General features: G+C 48.8%; 2 protein-coding genes across 6 annotated transcripts in view; both read left to right on the top strand.

The window, feature by feature from the left end:
* Nucleotides 1–14,409, top strand: part of PRKG1 (protein kinase cGMP-dependent 1) — a 521,708-nt gene extending 507,299 nt beyond the window's left edge. For all 5 annotated transcript variants that reach the window (XM_069795904.1, XM_069795903.1, XM_069795905.1 and 2 more), the window contains 6 exons: nt 907–1,048; nt 3,257–3,420; nt 4,357–4,479; nt 4,563–4,625; nt 5,629–5,695; nt 10,230–14,409. In XM_069795904.1, coding sequence (XP_069652005.1) covers nt 907–1,048; nt 3,257–3,420; nt 4,357–4,479; nt 4,563–4,625; nt 5,629–5,695; nt 10,230–10,328 — 658 coding nt within the window. In that variant the 3' untranslated portion in view covers nt 10,329–14,409. The remainder of the gene's footprint in view (nt 1–906; nt 1,049–3,256; nt 3,421–4,356; nt 4,480–4,562; nt 4,626–5,628; nt 5,696–10,229) is intronic.
* Nucleotides 14,410–16,554: 2,145 nt separating this feature from the next.
* DKK1 (dickkopf WNT signaling pathway inhibitor 1) lies at nt 16,555–18,732 on the top strand. Its single transcript, XM_069795902.1, is given in 6 exon segments — nt 16,555–16,591; nt 16,594–16,802; nt 16,804–17,028; nt 17,134–17,290; nt 17,387–17,497; nt 17,731–18,732. Coding segments are annotated over 6 exon segments (990 nt in total). The 3' UTR covers nt 17,982–18,732.
* The last annotated feature ends 53 nt before the right edge of the window (nt 18,733–18,785 follow it).

Genomic DNA, 18,785 nt, shown 5'->3' with positions numbered 1-18,785 from the left:
ATGCCCGCGGACAGGAAAAGATGCAGTGAATTGCATGTAACTATGTCATGGGCTCATAATTGGAACATAATTTAATTAAATTTGGAAAGTGAAAGAAATGCATCAGAAAGATTGATCAGAAAGCAAAGATTAAATTTTTTTTTAATTACCTAGAATGAATTTTTTTTAATTCTTCCTTTTCCTAACAGCGTGCCTTCTCCGGACCATTAAAATGAGAATCGTAGCAAAGTTAGCAGGTGCCAGGTTGTATTTTTCATTGTCTTTGTCAGAGCCTGATAATTTCACCTTTAATTCTCTCGGCTTTAAATTGTGGTTCTGCTGCCACCTAGCTTAGACACGCTTCTGAGCTCAGCCAGCTCCCACCACCAGCTCCTGACGAGCAGGGGGATATGATTTGCTTCGGAAAAGTCTGAAACAAGGATCCAAAAGTGTGGTTTATGCTGAATTTGCAATTAACACTTCAAGTCCCAGCAACTGTAATTTTTCTGCCTTTTGTCTCGGTTATGAACACTAGTAAGGGAGTTCTTGATCTCCAACAGCTCAAAATAGCTTTATCACCCAAAAGTCAAAGATTATAATTAAAAAATCACCTTTTAGTTAGAAGGTGTTTGTAGATTTTACTTCTATGAGATGTAATTATAAAATAAAATAAATATTTTTATATTAAATAAATAAAAATATTTTAGATTCGAATGTTTGATATGAAGGTGGATTGAAGGCAAAGTTGCTAACTTCAGAAATGGAAATGCAATTAAATCTATACGTAAAGGTGAGTTTAGCAACAGCCACTTTCCAGGTATTACAGTGATTCTACTGAACTGTGAAGATATTTTAACAGTAGGGTGAAGTCCAGTAAGGGAAGAGATCTAATAATTTTATCCCCTTTCCCTCTCTTATTTTACGTAGAGGTTCATTTGAGGATTCAACGACCAGGTTTTACACGGCATGTGTGGTCGAAGCTTTTGCCTACTTGCATTCCAAAGGGATCATTTATAGGGACCTCAAGCCAGAAAACCTCATTCTGGATCATCGAGGTTACGCCAAACTGGTGAGTGCCTGCAATATTAGGTTTGCCAAAAAAAGTCACCGCTACTACCAGACAACTGGTGTTTTAGGGGTAGAGGAGAACCCAGGATTAGCCACAGAGGGTCAGAAGCAAAGCCCACCCAGCCCAGGGTCCCGTCTCTGATGGTGGCCATCAGTAGGCGCTGAGATGAGATCAGGGCAAGGGTGTCATCACCCACCACCGGGATGTTCTCCCAGCCTCCAGCAGGCTGAGGCTCAGGATACAGCTGAGCTGGGGAACACTAATGCTGGCTTGAAATTCAGATCTGTGGTCCTGAAGTGGAAATGTTTAGAGATAAGTGTCAAGAGAAATCCAGCCAGCTGTTTTGGAGCTACTGAAAGACTAAAAAATAACTTGTAAAGAGGTGTCTTAAAATATTGGTGGGAGAGGGGGAGGACTTGCATCTATGGGCTTTATGGGCGACTGGTGAAACAAATTTTGCAAGCTGCTGTTCCTGTGTCGGGTCCTTATGTAAGCAATAAAGGAAGGCGTTCTTAATGGAAATAATAATCATGACCCTGTCATGGCAAGAAATTATTATTATTAATTGCCGTGGACTGCGTTGCTGAACTGTGGCCAACACAGCTTCTTGCTTTAGGAGGGCTGCTTGTGTTTTAGCACTGGTGACACACCTGACTCATCTGTGCAAACTCCTCTGGGACGACTGCGTAAGGCTCTGCCTGGAACTGCTCTTCCCAGAAAGTCGTGGTCCTTCTCAGTGCTGTCCCCCTGCAAGATCCACCTCCTCAGACCAGGTCGGCAGCGTATGCAAGACCTCTGCCCCCCAAATTAGGGAGTTACTGATGGGTTTCACTGTACCGCTTTGTTCACTCATACTACCATTTTGCTTCAAAAATCACTGTAGAGGTGCCCTGCATGTAAGGTACACCCCAAATGCCAGGTGAGACCATGGAGAGGGGGAGAGGAAAAGCAAGACTTCCCTTGGTGGGAGGTGCTGGAGGATGTGGGCACTTGGGAGGCCATCAGTGAAGGACAGGGCAATGCACTCCTAAAAAGAGCTGTGTCCAAGAGGGGCTGATGCCCTCCCTGAGAGTCATGGTGGGGGCCAAGGTTTCTGCCTCTTGGCTTGGGGACTTCCAGGCCTTTGGGAAGGGAAACTCAGGAGTGGCGTCAGCAGGTGGGAGCAGTTAAGTCAGACCATCACCATCATGGACCTTTACAGCGTCGTGGCAGCCACCATGTGTCATCATTACACAGCCTAATGAACGGCATCAGAGTTTATCCTCCACAGCATTTTGCTAAGGCTGGGGTGTTCAGCGAGGTGTCAGATGATTGAGGAGGATTAGGTGCAGGACTGCCCTTCTCCCCACCCCAGGAGGACCTGGACCGGGGTTTGTGCTGGTCCCATCACCAACCCCCAGCACGTTAGACATTCTGATCCCCCTGAACACATCCGTGATAGCACAAGAAGTGTCCCAGATCTCTTGTGGGACTGTGACCACGTAGGACTTTTGCTCCTGACCATCTCAAGGGGTAGGAACATCTCACAGCCATCAAGGGACAGTAGAGTGTGCTGCAGACCACAGCTCTAGGCTAGGACAGCACCAAGGCAGGGGAGAACAGAGGGGGTAGAGCTAAAAATACAGTGCGCCTATTAACCTGAGCTCTGCCTGGGCCCCAAAAGATAGCTTTGGTTCCCAGTATAATCTGATTTTCTGTGCTTGCTGGTGCCACAGGGGCACTGCTGTAGGGGCACGCTGAGGTTTGTGAGCCTGCCAGCACGTTGTAACAGCCTCAAGTAAATAGTTGCACTGCATCACTCTCTATACCAGGAGAGAAATCTGAACTTTTCAGTAGATGCCAAAGTGGTCAGTGTTTAGCCTAAATAGTTCCTTGCTCAGGTAAAAGCTGGGTTTGAAAAAAAAAAAGGCAAAACAAATCAACCTCATCTGTGAATGATACGATGTTACATCTCCCCAGAAACCCTCAGTGTTAGCATTTGTTCTTCTTCCCTCACGAGAATCTTCCTTTTTATATTACGAAGGATAAATCGGTGAAAAGGTCACTACGGTTGCCTGGTCCTGGAAAGACCCACGATGCTTTCGTTAGGAGAATATTCTCACGAGGAAACCTCCTTTATGCTTTGCTTCACTTCAAGAGGAGCGGAGCACATGGCTGACATATTCCCTCTCATGCTCTGCCCTGATGGTACTCTGCTCCTTTCCGCAGGTTGATTTTGGCTTTGCAAAGAAAATAGGATTTGGAAAGAAAACATGGACTTTTTGTGGAACCCCGGAGTACGTAGCCCCTGAGATCATCCTGAACAAAGGTCATGACATTTCGGCAGACTACTGGTCACTGGGAATCTTAATGTATGAACTCCTGACTGGCAGGTATGGGCATCGGGGCCGGCACCGCTGCTGAAAATAGATCCGAATATTTCTGCCGTTGTCACCCTGATTAGGCAAAGGACAGGTTCAGAGCTGGCGTGTGCTGTAGCGGCACAGCACTGTGCTGCTGAACCTAATAATTAGTTTTTGCACTTTAAGTCACAGCTTCGATGCAGACTGCTCAAAGGGCAAGACATGAGCAGGCTTTTTAGGAAATGCTGTGAAATGACACCGAAAATTCCTTTTTGGCCCTGAATGAGCTGAACATGATGGAGAAAGGGAAAGGGTTTGCAATTCAACTGGAGAGGTGCAGTGACGGGCTGCCACACATCTGAAAAGGAGGAGGTGGACCTGACACTTGAGTCCCTATATCCATCCCTTCCCTTACTTAGTTTTGGATGTATATGTTACTGCTTGTGTTGGCAGTAGCAGCTTCCTTGCACTTCCTCACCTCATCCCCCATCACTCACTCCCATCATACCAGAGCTGGAAAAGGATCCATCATCTCAACCTGCTTATCCTTTGGGGCTAGACCCAAGCCCCTCATTCTGTTAAACCAATGGAAACCTAATTAATCCCCACTGAAAGCATGTCACAACGTCAGAGAATAAGCCAGCGAGCATTGCTCAGACCCTTGTTCCTTGGACTGTTGGGATGTGGGCCATCATGGAAGTGAGAGGTTCAGCATGTGCTGCTGCAGAAAACATGACTTTACTCTTTGGTACTTCCCTCCAGCCAGCACCACTGACAGTATCAGAGCTCCTTGGCTGAGAAATTATTAAGATCAGAGGAAGCAAAGCATTGCTAGTCGTCATCTGCCTTTTCTCATTTTAGTAGGGTACTATGTTTTGCTTTGGGTGGATGGGGAGGTTTATCAATCTTCAATGCTATTTTAAAGACAAGCTTTTAATCTTTTTCTTTTTCCTTTCCCCTCTGAAGTCCCCCATTCTCAGGCCCAGACCCCATGAAGACCTATAACATCATATTAAGGGGAATAGACATGATTGAATTTCCAAAGAAGATTGCCAAAAATGCTGCTAATTTAATTAAAAAACTATGCAGGTAAGCGCATGAAATATAATCACCTTGATCTTATTTGCAAAGAAATTAATTGTTCAGTAACCGATTTGTTATTCGTTTTATAGGGACAATCCATCAGAAAGATTAGGGAACTTGAAAAACGGAGTGAAAGATATCCAAAAGCACAAGTAAGTGTCTTCTCCACCATCCATCAGATCCAACCCACAGAAACATGCATTTCAAGCACTTCAATTTTCAGCAAAAAATACTCTTCACGTGCTTTAGACTCTTAACTGAATTTCCATCAGTTTCTTTTTTTCCCAGTGTTTTGGTATAGATGCTAGCCTTGCCTGTGAGCAAAACACATTGCACAATGACCATTACACTTTAATTACTCTAATTGCAGAAGAGCATTTGGAAGCAATCCAACTTGGCCACTGCCTGCTTGGATTTTTTTGGTTTTCAGAATCACTTTCCAAGGTTTTCATTGATTTCCCTTCCCCCCCACTGAACACACTTTCTCTCTACCTGTGACATTAATTCATCATCCCTTTTGGTCTGATGGGAGAGAGTTGTTAAGTGATGTCACATAGGTTTTCAAACTGCTGGAGGGGAATAAGAACAAGTTAAGAGAGCCATCGCAGAAGCAGGTTATCTTATCCATCTGTGCTGGTGCTTCTCTTCTCCCATCCCCAAAGCAACAGAAATGGGTTGGATGGACATTTTGGGTGGACGGGTTGAAGACTCAGCCCAGGACTCATCCACCCACCTAAGCTGCTGTAGCTTGAGCAAACCCGAGGTGCCCGAACCAGGAGGAGGACATCCCTGTACATGCCCTTAGCTCCCTATCTCATATGAAGAAAGGACTTTAGGGGTCTCATACAGGAGGGATCAACCCTATAGAAAGGAAAGAGCAGCTGCCAGGACACCTGCAGTGAGGAACGGTTTTCTTCTGAGCATTGGTAATTTGTACTTGCGATGGTATTATCACTGGGTTGCTACACATGCTTCATTTTCAGTCCCCAAAATCATACATAAAGGTGACAGGAAAAATTATTAAGGCTAATTGGACAATTTGAAGAAGATGACTACGGGAGTTGAAACCCACTGTTTAAGCAATTTAAATTTAATTTTGTGCTACAGAGATATTTTCGCCGTATGTCTTAACTTTCATTATTCTCTCCCTTCTAGATGGTTTGAAGGCTTTAACTGGGAAGGGTTACGAAAAGGGACACTGACGCCTCCTATAATACCAAGTGTAAGTTTTCCTACTTATTTTCTCCTTCCTGGCCAATAAGTTTCTTTTACACGAACGTTGTGAGCTTCGGGCACTAATACACTGGAGTTAAGTGGCGACAGCGTGTGCTTTATTTCTTCTGAAGATGCTTGAAGAAGTCATGTTGGAGACATTTCCAGCTACACTTGGTCTCCTGGCGGTCTCTTCCAGGAGAGGGCGGTTTGGGGAGGGCATGACTGCGATGAAATGCTCTTTGCAGCAGGAGATCGGGGCAGGATCATTCACTACTACACGTTTTTGTCTTCCTCACCTGCTCCACTTGTTTCTTCATCTACTTTTCACATTTCAGTGGAGAGCTGCCACTTTCACCCCTTCTCTCAGATGTGTCCTCTTTCTTTCTCCTTTATTCTTATTTCTTTTGACGAGGCAAGTGGGATTTGTATGCCATCTCCCTTTTCTTTTGCATCAACCTTTCTCTCTGTCTTTTCTTTTGTGCTTTTCGGTCTTTTTTTCCTGCATCCGTGTCCTACATGAAAAGCCCTGTTACCGCCTAGTTTATGTTTAACTGGGAGCAGACGCGGAGGGACAGCTCGACTCATTTTCCTTTGGAGCAAAGCTCTTCCTTTGATGTCTTTGTGAGCTCTTTACCCACAAAGCCTGCCACAAAGGGAAACCAAACAGGATTAGCTGATAGAAATTACCTTGGCCCCTTCTGTTCTGCAGCCTCCCCTCCTTGTTTCAACTTAATCCCTTTCTCTCCATGCCTCTCCCGCGGGATCACCGAGAGAATGACATTAGCAATCGTGTTTAATTGCACCCCGTTGCTCTGTCCACCCATGGTCCTGCCCCTCCTGCAGCAGCGGCAGGCACGGCTCCAGGGCTAAGTCTGCCATCCCAAAGTTTTCTTAGCAGCTATGAAAGAGCAAGAGGGTTTTGCATACCCACTTTTTGCCCTGTGGGCTGCAGAAGTTACTGGCAGTTAGTGGGAGAAAGCAGGACTTTGCAAATATCTGCCTAAAGCAGGATGCCCAAAGAACATATAAATGTTTTATAAATCAAAACCGTGTTTTTTCTGTTAAGCTTCTTTTAAATGGCTATTAATTTGTCAGCGGTACTGTTCACCACATTTCAAGTCAGACAATAAAGTCAAGTTTGCTCCCTTACATCCAGTTACAATTTGTGGTTTACCTGTGCAGGATGTCAGTGTAGCCTGCAAATGCCCCAATATGTTTCTCTAATTGTTTTTAGTGGATTTGTAGTTTAGTAAGAGCATTTTCAGTACTGCTTTTACCCAATATACATATGGACCCTGCATGTCTAACCCTCAGATGGCACAACCAGCAGCAGTGACTTCAGTGGTACCTGCTCTCTATGGGCATGAATTGCTCCCTGACATCCCCAAGCTGGGACGTTGCTCCACCACCAGAAATGGTCTCTGGTCCTTTGGCACTGCCTAGAGGAAGGCCGCTCGCCAGCCTGTTGGGCAGGAAATAACGTTTTCTTTGCTATTTCAGTTAGATCTAACACGGTAGGAGAAAAGGTTTGGGTGGTGTTATTTCTTGGCATCGTCAAGGCTGTGTGTTCGTGGGACTAGTGGTGTCCTGCCAGGGAACATGTCTGTGGTTGCTCCCAAGAGAGTGATCTGCTGTCACTCTTTTGGCCGGCACACCACCGTCAAGGCTTTCCAAAGTAGAGAGGAGCATCCTTCCCTGTTCAGAGGAATCCTTCTTCCAGGACAACTCAATGTTAACAGCCATACGTTGCCCTAATCCCAATTCAATCACAGCTCATTCTTTCCTAGAGCTCTTAGGAGTAACAACTTCTCTAGACATACTCCCAAGATCCTCTCCAAAACCTGCCTCGATTAACTAGTGAATCTTGTCAATCCCAAAGCTGTCTGTCCCTCTCGGCCTCGTTTTCCACAAGTTTTTCAGTTGCTTTGGCAAAAGTCCCAACTGCCAATAAGAGCTATATGTGAAAAGAGACACAAAATACATAGCTCTGGGGGAAAAAATCCATTTTTTCCTTCAGTCAGTGAACCTCTTGTTGAGCCAGTAGGGCTAAATATAGAGACTAGCTTTCTTTTTTTTAAGAAAAAAGGCCTTCCCCAGCTCTTTAACCCTCATTAGCAGTTATGTGGTACTACCAGTGAGGCAATCGAAAGCTGCTCCTTAGCTCTTATTCCATGGGATTTTAGGAAAGATCTCCATTTACAGCCTGCTGCTAGGACATCACTTCAGGCAGCAGCTGAGCCTCAATACCACAGCTGAAATCTGTGACAGTAGCTGTCCTTAAAAGCTTCTCCTGCATCGACTTTTCCAAAGATGCGCTGTCTTGCATCACAGTTCTTGCCTTTGAGAATGACATGCAGACCTCTGCGCCGTAATTCATCTCTAGCCCTTATGTTGGTAAGCCATCAGAAAGCTGACACTGATGTTTGCACTTTATCTTCTTGGACAGGAGATAATTCTAGAGTGTCCCTCCTTGGCTGGCGAGGCCATCAAGAGGGACATTTGCTCCCATGTCTCTGACAGTGAAGGAATGCAGGCCACGTAGGTGACCTGGAGCTCAGAGCTGTGGGGAATCACACCAGCATTAGCATCACATAATGTCAATCAGCAGAGTAGCAACTCATCCAACCTTTTTTCTCCAAATCCTATTTCTTCTAAGAAAAAGAAAACCCTCTACATTTGAGGTGTTGGATATACTCAGCCTTTTTATTTTGTCAGATGAACGCACAAAAGGCAATCCATTTCCCAAAGTAGGACTTATTTCCCTTAAAGCCTCATCTAAGCAGAGCTCAAAAAAACGTGCCTGTGCTGCTAGGTGCTCCCAGAGTGGAGATCTGCAGAGGAGCCCCGGGGAGCTCCGTAGATGCTTTCACACAGTGCAGTCCACTTACACATTGTCCATCACTGCTGAGAGGCTTCCTATGAAGACAGGCTGAGAAAGTTGGGGTTGTTCAGCCTGGAGAAGAGAAGGCTCTGGGGAGACCTTATAGCAGCCTCCCAGTACCTAAAGGGGGCCTACAGGAAAGCCAGAGAAGGGCTCTTTATCATGGCATGTACTGATAGGACAAGGGGTAATGGTTTTAAACTGAAAGAGGGTAGATTTAGGTTAGATATTAGGAAGAAGTTCTTCACTGTGAGGGTGGTGAGGCACTGGAACAGGTTGCCCAGAGAAGTTGTGGCTGCCCCATCCCTGGAAGTGTTCGAGGCCAGGTTGGATGGGGCTTTGAGCAACCTGGTCTAGTGGAAGGTGTCCCTGCCCATGGCAGGGGGGTTGGAACTAGATGATCTTTAAGGTGCCGTCCACCCCAAACCATGCTGTGATCCCATGATTCTGCTCCCAGAGGAAGACCTCACATGGGGTGGGCTGAGAGAAACAGAGGGTTGTGGTCCAGCCCGTGAGACTGTGGGGAGGGCGAGTGTGGAGCACCCCAAGGGTGAGGACCCAAAGGATGAAGGCTCTCCAACCCAACAGTGTCAGCACCAACAGAGTAAAGAGATCCAGGTAACTCAAAAGAAATTAAATTACAGTATTCAGTACACAGTGAAGCATCTCATCACTCCGTAGTGCTCCACTAAGCTTTTACAGGGTTGTTGTTTTTTTCAAAATGAGTTGGATATTCAAGAATCTTAATTTTCCCTGAGATGTTTCTGGCAGCAGGAAAATGCTGATGCAGCTGGGCAGCAAATAAATTTAGAGCTGAAGTTGGAGCTCTTGTTGATCAAATAGTCTTTTCCCAAGGCTTATAGCAGCATCCAGCATCGAATACATCCCCTGGACTGTAGGCTGGCCTCTGGCTGTGAGTGGCTTTTCCACCAGCTGCACACGTGAAAGGGCTGAAAAATGCAGCAAGTGTTTTCTGCCCAGCACTCCTATGGCAAGTGCAGTCCCCTCCAGCCTGCACTGGCTACTTGGGGTATGGCTTGAAGTACCGATTTTCTCTAGTAAGACACTGATTATTTTGGTCTGGAGAGCTGCTGGTCTGTTTCTGTATTGTTTCATTTTTTTAAATTGCATTGAATGTGTCAGAGGCTTATTGTAAGAAAGTTTCAGGCACCGTTGTAAAGCAAAAAAATTAGAAATTATCTAGCTATGGTAGATTTTAAATGACATTATTTCCAAAAAAGAAACATACATGGCCTTCATCCTCAGAAGATGGGTTTCTCTGGTGGGCTCCCTAGACTGAGCAATACTTGTCAGGAAACTTGGAAGGTGGCAGGGTCCAGCCTCAAACTCAGGATCCTGGAGCCATAAATTAGATATCTGGGCTCTGGGGAGGCCCAAGGCTTTTCTGCCAACCTTGTACCGATAGGTAGGACAGTTGCTCTTGAACTAGAGACCCCAGAGGGCCTGGATCATTAGAGTAGGAGGGCTGTGGGAAGTCCTCCCGAGATTCAGCAAAAAGTGTTGAATGCAGAACTTTTCTTCCTTGCTGCAGTTAGCAATGAATCCCCTTAAATGATCGTGGTTGTGAGATCAAGAGGAAATGTCTGCAGGCATCCACTTTGATGACCGTCCCCTTCTTGTCACCCTCTTCTTTCCACAGGTTGCATCTCCAACAGACACAAGCAATTTTGACAGCTTCCCAGAGGACAGTGATGAACCACCCCCTGACGACAACTCAGGATGGGACATAGATTTTTAATGTATTTCTCTTACCTGCTTCTGCCTTGCTGAAGACAGCTTCCTGGGACATGGCTGCCAGCGAAACCGAAAGAATTGGGGAGGATTAGTGCTCGGGGTCACCATGATGCCTTGATTGATGCTGCTACAGTAACTACAGTGGCATTAGGACTTATTGCTTAGATGACAATAGCGCTCTTCATGTTTTATGTTCGAACTTAAAGTAGCAGTTGACATGGTGGTCCTGACACAAAGCCTTTCACCAGTAAAGAAATATGTTTTCTATCACTGCAACGATCTTGCTACGCTCTTAATTATAAAAGTCGAGAGATACGTAGTGTAAGACGCACTTAATTCTAGCTGCAAGGTACTGGCTTTATCAGTAGGATCAATAGTAATTTATTAAGTGCTGTAGCTAAATACAGTGCAGGATTTGGGCTACTCCCACCCTCCAAACTCCGGAGGTCTTCTACTGTAGGCCAGTGTAGGAGCAAAGGAGGACCACACGGTACTGGTCAAAGAGTTCATGTCAAAGCAGTGGTAAAATTTGTCCTTTTCCTTTCCGAGCAGTATTCATGACAAGACTGAATGTTACCTTTCCTCTTTATTTTTGAGATCTTTTTATTTTAGCCTGGTAAAACAAAAGCACAACTGCTCTAGATCCTGTTAAGGCAGATATGGGTCGCTTCTCTCATACAGCTGAGAACATACTGTAACACGACGTTTGGGTTTTTTTTCCTTTCCCTTGGTACAAATACATAACTGCATGAAAAAAACCAACCATAAAATTAATCCATTTTACATATAAAATAGTGCTTAAATAATGGTCCTGTAATAAAGTGACAGCAGCCCACTGGTCTTACTGGTTAGCTATTAGGCATAAAACTAAGCTTAACTTTTACCTTTTTAGAGCCTGAAGGGAAAACATAAGACCCATAATGTACTTTATAGGTGCTATGTACATCCCTCATCTGTGAATATACCTGTTCAGTCAACCACCATTTCAGAAATATGTAGCAAGAGGCATCGTTCTCCGTCACGCTCTTAGATGATTTTACGTCTCCGTGTCTGCATCTCTTCCGTGTTTAGTGCAAAGCTAATTAAAATAAAAGGTGGTACTGGGCCAGTTTGCTGGCTCTGTTTGTAATATTGCCCATGAAAATGTAATCCTAATTACACCAGTCTAAGGAGCTCCACAGGAAAATCAGTGGAATTAAATGGAAAATCGATATTGGATGTGGTTGTGCAAGGTCTCCATGTCTCCAGTGTACCAGGTCCCCAGTGACCGTCTTGAAGGCACGGGAATGGCTACAGCCGAGTCGGCTTGTACAGAAAAAGGAGCTGGGGAAAACAATATTATCGTGTGTCCACTTTTCCCTCACTTCCACTGCTTTTCCTTTGCTTGAGTACAGTCTCTCCTGATTTATAGGGCATAACAGAGGAATCCTGTCCTGGATGCCTGTTTGTTGTGTATACATGGCACTAGAAGTTTATCCCATCATACCAACAAGAAACATCAGCTTTCAGACTCTGTAACAGACCCTGCCCCAAAAATTAGCAGATGCTGCCCCAGTTCATCTCAGAGCTGCCAAGAACTGTTGTATACACTGGAAGGCGGAAGATCGGCTTTTGCTGAAAAGTCATTCGTATGACTTTTGCCTACATAGTACACAGAAAATGTATGTTTTAGCAGTAAAAAATTATTTCCCCGATACTAAATCCCCACTCTTTCCCATGTTCCTAATGAAAGTGACTTAATAGAGCGTATTAAAAAGGTTTTTTCTCCCCTTCTTTGACAGCATTGACGATGTCTGCTGTTTGCCAGCAAACTAAAGAGCTCGGTCATCGCGACGCCTTTGAAAACCAGTCTGTGTCGCTAAATTTCCCTCCTCATTTTCTGAAGGGTGAGGCAACACTGTCAGCACAGTGACTTCAGGTTGTTTCCGCTATTCATTAATCATTAAAACCTTGTTTTCCTTCAAAACCATAGGGAAAAGACAGTAATGACATCTCCCAGGAATTACTCATGTAGGGCAAATACACGCTCGCTTTTCAGCCTTTGTCTGAGGGATGGAAGACACTGAAAGCCAGTGCTGAGTACTAGGGCTAAAGTAATCACCAGGCATCTTAGCAGACCGGCTGCTGCCTAAAAGCCAAATTCTTTTCTCGCATCCCCCTGTTTTTTCACTCGACGATGCGGCGACATTGGAGGAGAAAACTTGCTGTTGTTGGTAACTTTGTACAGAAGAATGTAGAGAGGAGTTTATCCCAAAATGATGACATTTAGTAGCTGAGATGCAGTTGTCAGTCAAGGGGTTGCCAGGAGGAAAGGGTATCACAATGATTTTGGGGGGCAACCCAAGAATGTTACGGGAAGAAGGTTTTAAAATGGGCTGATGAGTTATTTTTCTTTCTTCCTATGCCTTTTTCCTTGTGCCAAGCACGGTAATACCTGCAGCGTGCGGCACGCGCTGTACCGAATATAAGTTTATTTTGATATCAAACACTTCACTCAACTTTCATCGCCTTTCCTAAACATACTTTAAGCAACATACTTAGCATATATATATGAAAAATGCCTTCATTTATAAGTAATATATTTGAGTTGCATTATATATATATATATATTCACAACAACGGATTGCCTCTGTGTTTCCACTTATTGTTTTTTCTTCTTTGTCTCCTTTTTTAACATATGGGATGATAGCATATTTACGTAAGGGTGAATCAGCTCCCGTATTTAGAATGAGTGTGTTAAGATTGGTGTCGTTAAGACGCAGACGATCCGTAGCTTCTCACAGTGCTGCATTATCCATAACAAATTCTTATTTAACAACAGGACCACAAGCAAATATTTATGTAAATAGGTATTTTCGTGTTGATATTTTGTGGTACACATGTAACTTTTTCTTTTAGAGTCCCATGGCATTATTACTTCATTTTCTTATTTGTAATGTAATGTTTTTAGATCAAGGTAGACTTGAATTAATGTCATAATTGTCAGTATTATTAAACTTTATGTCAACTGTACTGTCAACTCATCTGTCCCATAGTTTTAGAACATGATTAGCTATCTGGCATTGTTGCAAGTGCCTTAAATCCATGGCATCCTATTAAAAAAGAAAAAAAAAAAATTACAAATTTGGTGTTATGCTGCATGACAAAGACAAACACACCTCAAATTGTCGTCCTTTCTTAGCTTGCTGCGTTTTACAGTTCTTTCTGCTACCAATTTCTAAGCCTTTATTATATAATATTGATGAATTACAGAAATGATGAAGTCGTTCTCTTATTTCTGTTCAATGTACCAGAGCTGTGTATCTGTTAATGAGATACAGAGTCATTTCTGTGAAATGTATAAATGTTATGTGCGGGTCAAATTAATATATGACATCCTATCAGTCCGTAGACAGGTATTCCTGTTTTGCTAAGCTGTGCAGATTCAACCCATCATGCCGTCCAGCGCCACCCTCCCGTCTTATACAAACCCCTTTAGAAATCTCCCACCCCGAAAAAAATGACGAGCAACCCGGTGTGCAACCCGACCTGCGTTTTTTTGACCTGAAACCCCCATGCAAAGGCGTAGCTCGTTTGCACCACTCAACAAAACAGGATCTGTGCTTCCCCCCCCCCCCCCCCCAACTCCTTCTATATGCAACCCACCGCGGAGGCGAGCCCTCAGCGCTCCCGCAGAGCTGAGCTGGGAAGCTGGAAGCTCCTCGTCCTCTGCAGCTCCCCGGTCGCGTAAACCAGCCGTAACGCCGAGACTTGGGCGGTTTTAGGGCTTTACCGGCAAAAGGGGAAATATTGTTTCGAGTTGCCTATCGTCCCGAGTCCCAATTTATGCTGTTTTTACACAAGCCCCTTGTTTTATATTCTTGTTTTCTCCAGTTTTCTTCTTACATGAGAGAGGTTTTGTTTGTCAGACAAATGTCAGTCATCCACCGGTCATCGGCCGGTTGCACTCTTTTGATGTAGATTTAAGAACTTTTTTTCATAAACTTTAACCGCTTTTGTTTTGCTCTGTATTTTCCTTGCAGCTGTAATTGCCGAGTGCCTGTTGTATACTTTATAGAGTTGAAATAAAAATAATTACTTTTGAATGGCGTGTCAGTGGCTCTCTTCCACAGCAGAAGCCAAGTTTAGGGGAGTTCTTCTGGTTAGTGATTAAATTGGGGTTTTTATTCTCATTTATGACAATATGTAGTAAGAGATAGCTGAACAAAATGTATGGTACTTACAGATTAGTCCGGCACCCAGATTTTCTGCAGGATGCAAAGGCAAATGGCCACAGTTACTATACTTCAGTGTTTATTTGAGCAGCAGCAGCATCCCGAGCAGCCCAGCCAAAGGGGTCCGAGGCCAATGGGGGTCCTGCTTTAAGCAGGGTTGGCACCGAGTGACCCCCACAGCTCGCTGCCAACCCAAATTATTCTGTGAATGTACTAAGCAATAAGCACATTTGCAGCACTTTTACCCTTCAGGGATCAAGAATTCGCTTTATATTTTGTTTGCTGCCAGTATAAGCGAGTCCCGGGCACGCAGCTGGGAAGGGACTGTATTTCCAACACGAGCTGTGTCATCCCTAGATGGGATTTGACTGCAAACACCCCCCATGTCAAAAAAATGGTGTCCCTGTTGTCACTGTCCCTTATGAGAAATGCTAAGAGGGGTGGTGATGGAGGCGCAGCCATTAATGGCAGCACATGGGATGTCATGAAGACGTCACCCTGTGTTCAGGATGCTGAGACTCTGCCCATCCCGATGGATTTAAATACATCCTTGGGAAACTGCTCAGCCCCCGTGTGACAGAACTGTCATCTTTAAATCTCAGGAAAGTCATGGTTAAGGGTGTACTTCCATGCAATGCGGGCACAGAGACAGGTAAAAACTGGGGAAAAGAGCACGAAAACATCCTCCTAGGAGGGAAATAAATTTGATGATAGCTGCCTAAGCAGGAGCTGGGAAACATCCCGAAATGATTTTGCAGGAGGCAGCAATCACAGATACGAGTTACTAATACAATAAAAAGCCCAGGGTGACGTGGCCCTCACCTGAAACTCCGAGGGGAATACAGGGATTTCGGGGCAAGGTGTGGCCCTCATTCTTGCAGGCTAAAAATAGCAAGGCCCAGGTTCGCCTGACTGCGGCGGGGATGTCCGCTGAGTCAGCAGCACCGCTTCCGCCAGCACCTGCCTTAGGTGCTCGCCGAAACTTTCCCAGCCAATTATTAGCCCGGCTTGAGCCTCTTGGGCCTGAATAGGTGATAGCAGGTCCCCGCAGAGCAACAGCCGTACCCTGCGCGCTGCCGGGGTTTGACTTGCGGGAGGGCGACGGCTGAAATCACCCACCCTGACGGGAATAAATCTTTGGGGTGGGCTGAGGCAGCCCTGCCGGGGCCAGGCTTGTTGCCCGTATGTTTTCTTTCCAACCCCGCTTTAAAAATAAAAGTTAAATCCGGGCATTAGGCCGTTATGGTGAAACCCCAATTTAATGAATTGGGGGTTGCTACTGCACTTGCACGACCTCCGGGGGTGGGTGGGGGCGGTGGTGCCCCGGCGCGGCCGCCAGGGGGCGCCGTCGTGCCGGCCGCGCCGCGCTGCCCCGGTGGGGGGGGGGGGGGGACGCGAGGCGCCGGTTGCAGGCACCTTGGGGGGGGGCGACCCCTTTGATCTCCCCGCATCAAAGGGCCCGGGAGGGCCCCCCACCAATGTTGTGTGTCCCCCCCGCATCCCGACGGAGCTGCCGCCCGGGCTAGGGTCAGGCGAGTGCGCGGGCAAGGGGGGGGGCGGCGACGGGGGCTGCGGGCCAGGGCTCGGCCCCCCCCCCGCCGCCGCCGTGTCCCGTTCCCACCCCCACAGCCCGGGCCGGTGGGGGGGGGGGGGGCGTGCAGAGCGGCCCCCTCCCTTCCTGCAAAGCTGTGCTGGCGCCAGGAAGGACGCGGGGGGAGAGGGGGGGCGCAGACTTACAGGAGACCAAAGGAGAGACTCTACCAACGGGGGGGGGCCTTTCTGCACCCTACCACGGCTCCCAGCCACTGGGGGGGGGATTGCATGGGGCGAGCCCCCCCCTCCACCCTTTCCCCGTCCTCCCCCCCCCCGTGTCGGGCGAGGCGGCGCGCCCGGCTGGAGACAGCGGCGACGTCGGGGCGTGCGGAGCATCTGGCCGGGAACCGGGGGGGGGTGTCGGGGTTGGGGGGGAGAGGTCTGCCCTCTCCGTTGCGAAACTCCCTCCCGGGCCGACGGCCAATGACGGAGCCCTCGGGGCGGGTGGGGGGAGGATGGTTTTGGGGGCTCATCGGCACAACCACCACCCCCCCCCTCCTCCTCCTCCTCCTCCCCGGGGGCCCTTTGAAATCTCATCCGCCGTGCCCTCCTCCCCGAGGGGGCGGGCGCAGGAGGCAGCCCCCGGGGGTATAAAGGCGGCGGCGGGCAGCGCAGGTAGCTGCTGCTCGGGGGTCGCGGGAGCTGCGGGACACCCACCACCGGGGACCAGGGGGCCGGGAGGGGACGGGCCGGGCCGGGACGAGGATGCGGGGGCTGGTGGCGGTGTTGGCGGCGTTGAGCTGCGCGGCCCCGGCGGGGCGGGCGGCGGCGCCCGCAGGCGCCCTCAGCTCCAACGCCATCAAGGGACCCCCCCCGGGGGGAGCGGCCGAAGCCAGCGCCGCCCCCGCCGCTCCCTTCGACGGCAGCAACAAGCCGCCGCCGGCCGCCACCCGGCAGGTAGGAGCGGGGATGCACCGGGGGGGGGGGGGTGTGTGACACACCGGGGGGGGGGTGGCAGCTCCGCTGACCCCCTCCGCCTCCCTTCTGCCCCCCCCCCCCCAGCCTTTCCCGTGCGCCGAGGACGAGGACTGCGGCCCGGAGGAGTTTTGCGGGGGGGCGGCCCGCGGGGGGGGTGCCCCGCTCTGCCTCGCCTGCCGGAGACGCCGCAAGCGCTGCCTGCGCGACGCCATGTGCTGCCCCGGCACGACCTGCAGCAACGGTGAGGGGCGGCAGGGCTTGGGGGGGGGGGGGGCGTGGGGAGGGGGGGTGTCGGGGTCCCACCCGTGGCTGACAGCCGCCCTGCTGCCTCCCGCAGGGCTCTGCACCCCCCCGGAGCCTGTCCACGGAGCCACCGAGATGGACGAGGTGGGTGCCGAAGCTCTGCCCCGACGGACGCCCGCTCCCGCGTGGCTCCCCACTGCCAAAGGTAAGGGGATCCCCGGTGCTGCGAGCCCACTGTCCCCTGTGGGGCTGCCCCACTGGCACCCGTGGGGTCGGTCGGGCATGCCCACCCTGACCCCCGGTCCACCACGGGGGTTGGTCTGGGATGCCCACCCTGCCCCGCTGTCTCCTATGGGGTCAATCCGGGATGCCCACCCTGCCCCACCGTCCCCCGTGGGAGCATCCCGGCCTGAACCCACGCCCTCTGTCCCCACGCAGGTGAGGAGGGGGACTTCTGCCTGCGCTCGTCGGACTGCGCAGCCGGGCTGTGCTGCGCCCGTCACTTCTGGTCCAAAATCTGCAAGCCGGTGCTGCGGGAAGGGCAGGTGTGTACCCGGCACCGGCGGAAAGGCACCCACGGCCTGGAGATCTTCCAGCGGTGCCAGTGCGCCGAGGGGCTGGCGTGCCGCCTCCAGCGAGAGCACGGCCCCGCCGATGCCTCCCGCCTGCACACCTGCCAGCGGCACTGAGCATCGCCGGACGGATGGACGGGACGGACTCCGGCCTCGCCGGAGCGGAAGGTTGTTTCTCAAGGGAACTACTTTTTAAGCGACTAATTGCAGTACGTTACTGTGTTGTGAATACTCGAGCTGGCACTTAGCTGTACATAACGCCGGGACTTTTCATGACTTTTTTTTTTTTTTTTTTTCCTCCGAGGGTGCTGCCTTGTGCTCTTCAAGCCGTGACTGTGACTTTGTACACACTGGGTTTTTTTTTTTTAAATCTAGGTCAAAAGGATGCGACCGTCTGTTTGCGAGCGAATAAACCATTCTTTAAAAATCAGCCCGAGCCGCCTGCGCATCCCTGCCTGCACGTTTCTGCCTGTGCATGGCGGCTGTGCTCCCTCCCTGCCCCATGGGAGGGGAGACGCAGTCTGGGGTGGAAATGCCCAAAGGGGGGGGGGGGGGCTCATCGCCAGCACCCCACGGGAAAGGTTGCTTGGTTATCACTATTTATTCCGCTGCTTTTTAGGAATTACGATGTGCCGTGGTGGCCACCGGATACCCTCTGGCCACCAGACGCAGGGCCAAGGATGGGTGCTGGGGCTCTGGGAAGGGCAGGCGGCAGTCCTGGTTTTTCCGTGGGTTGAGGAGGGAGTGAAGGATCGCCAGAGGGGCTGTGCTGGACCGCGGCAACGGGTGCTGAGGAGCACAGTGATCTCAGCTGCTCCATCAGCGCAATCTTTGCTCCATGCGCAATAAAGACTTATTTTTTACTTCATTTTGCAGCCTGTGACTATGAGTTTTCGCCCTTTCGGGATGGCTTGGAGGGAG

This window comes from Haliaeetus albicilla, chromosome 11, assembly GCF_947461875.1.
Source record: "Haliaeetus albicilla chromosome 11, bHalAlb1.1, whole genome shotgun sequence".
NCBI classification, from domain to species: Eukaryota; Metazoa; Chordata; class Aves; order Accipitriformes; family Accipitridae; genus Haliaeetus; species Haliaeetus albicilla.
This window is presented reverse-complemented; position numbering and strand designations above follow the sequence as displayed.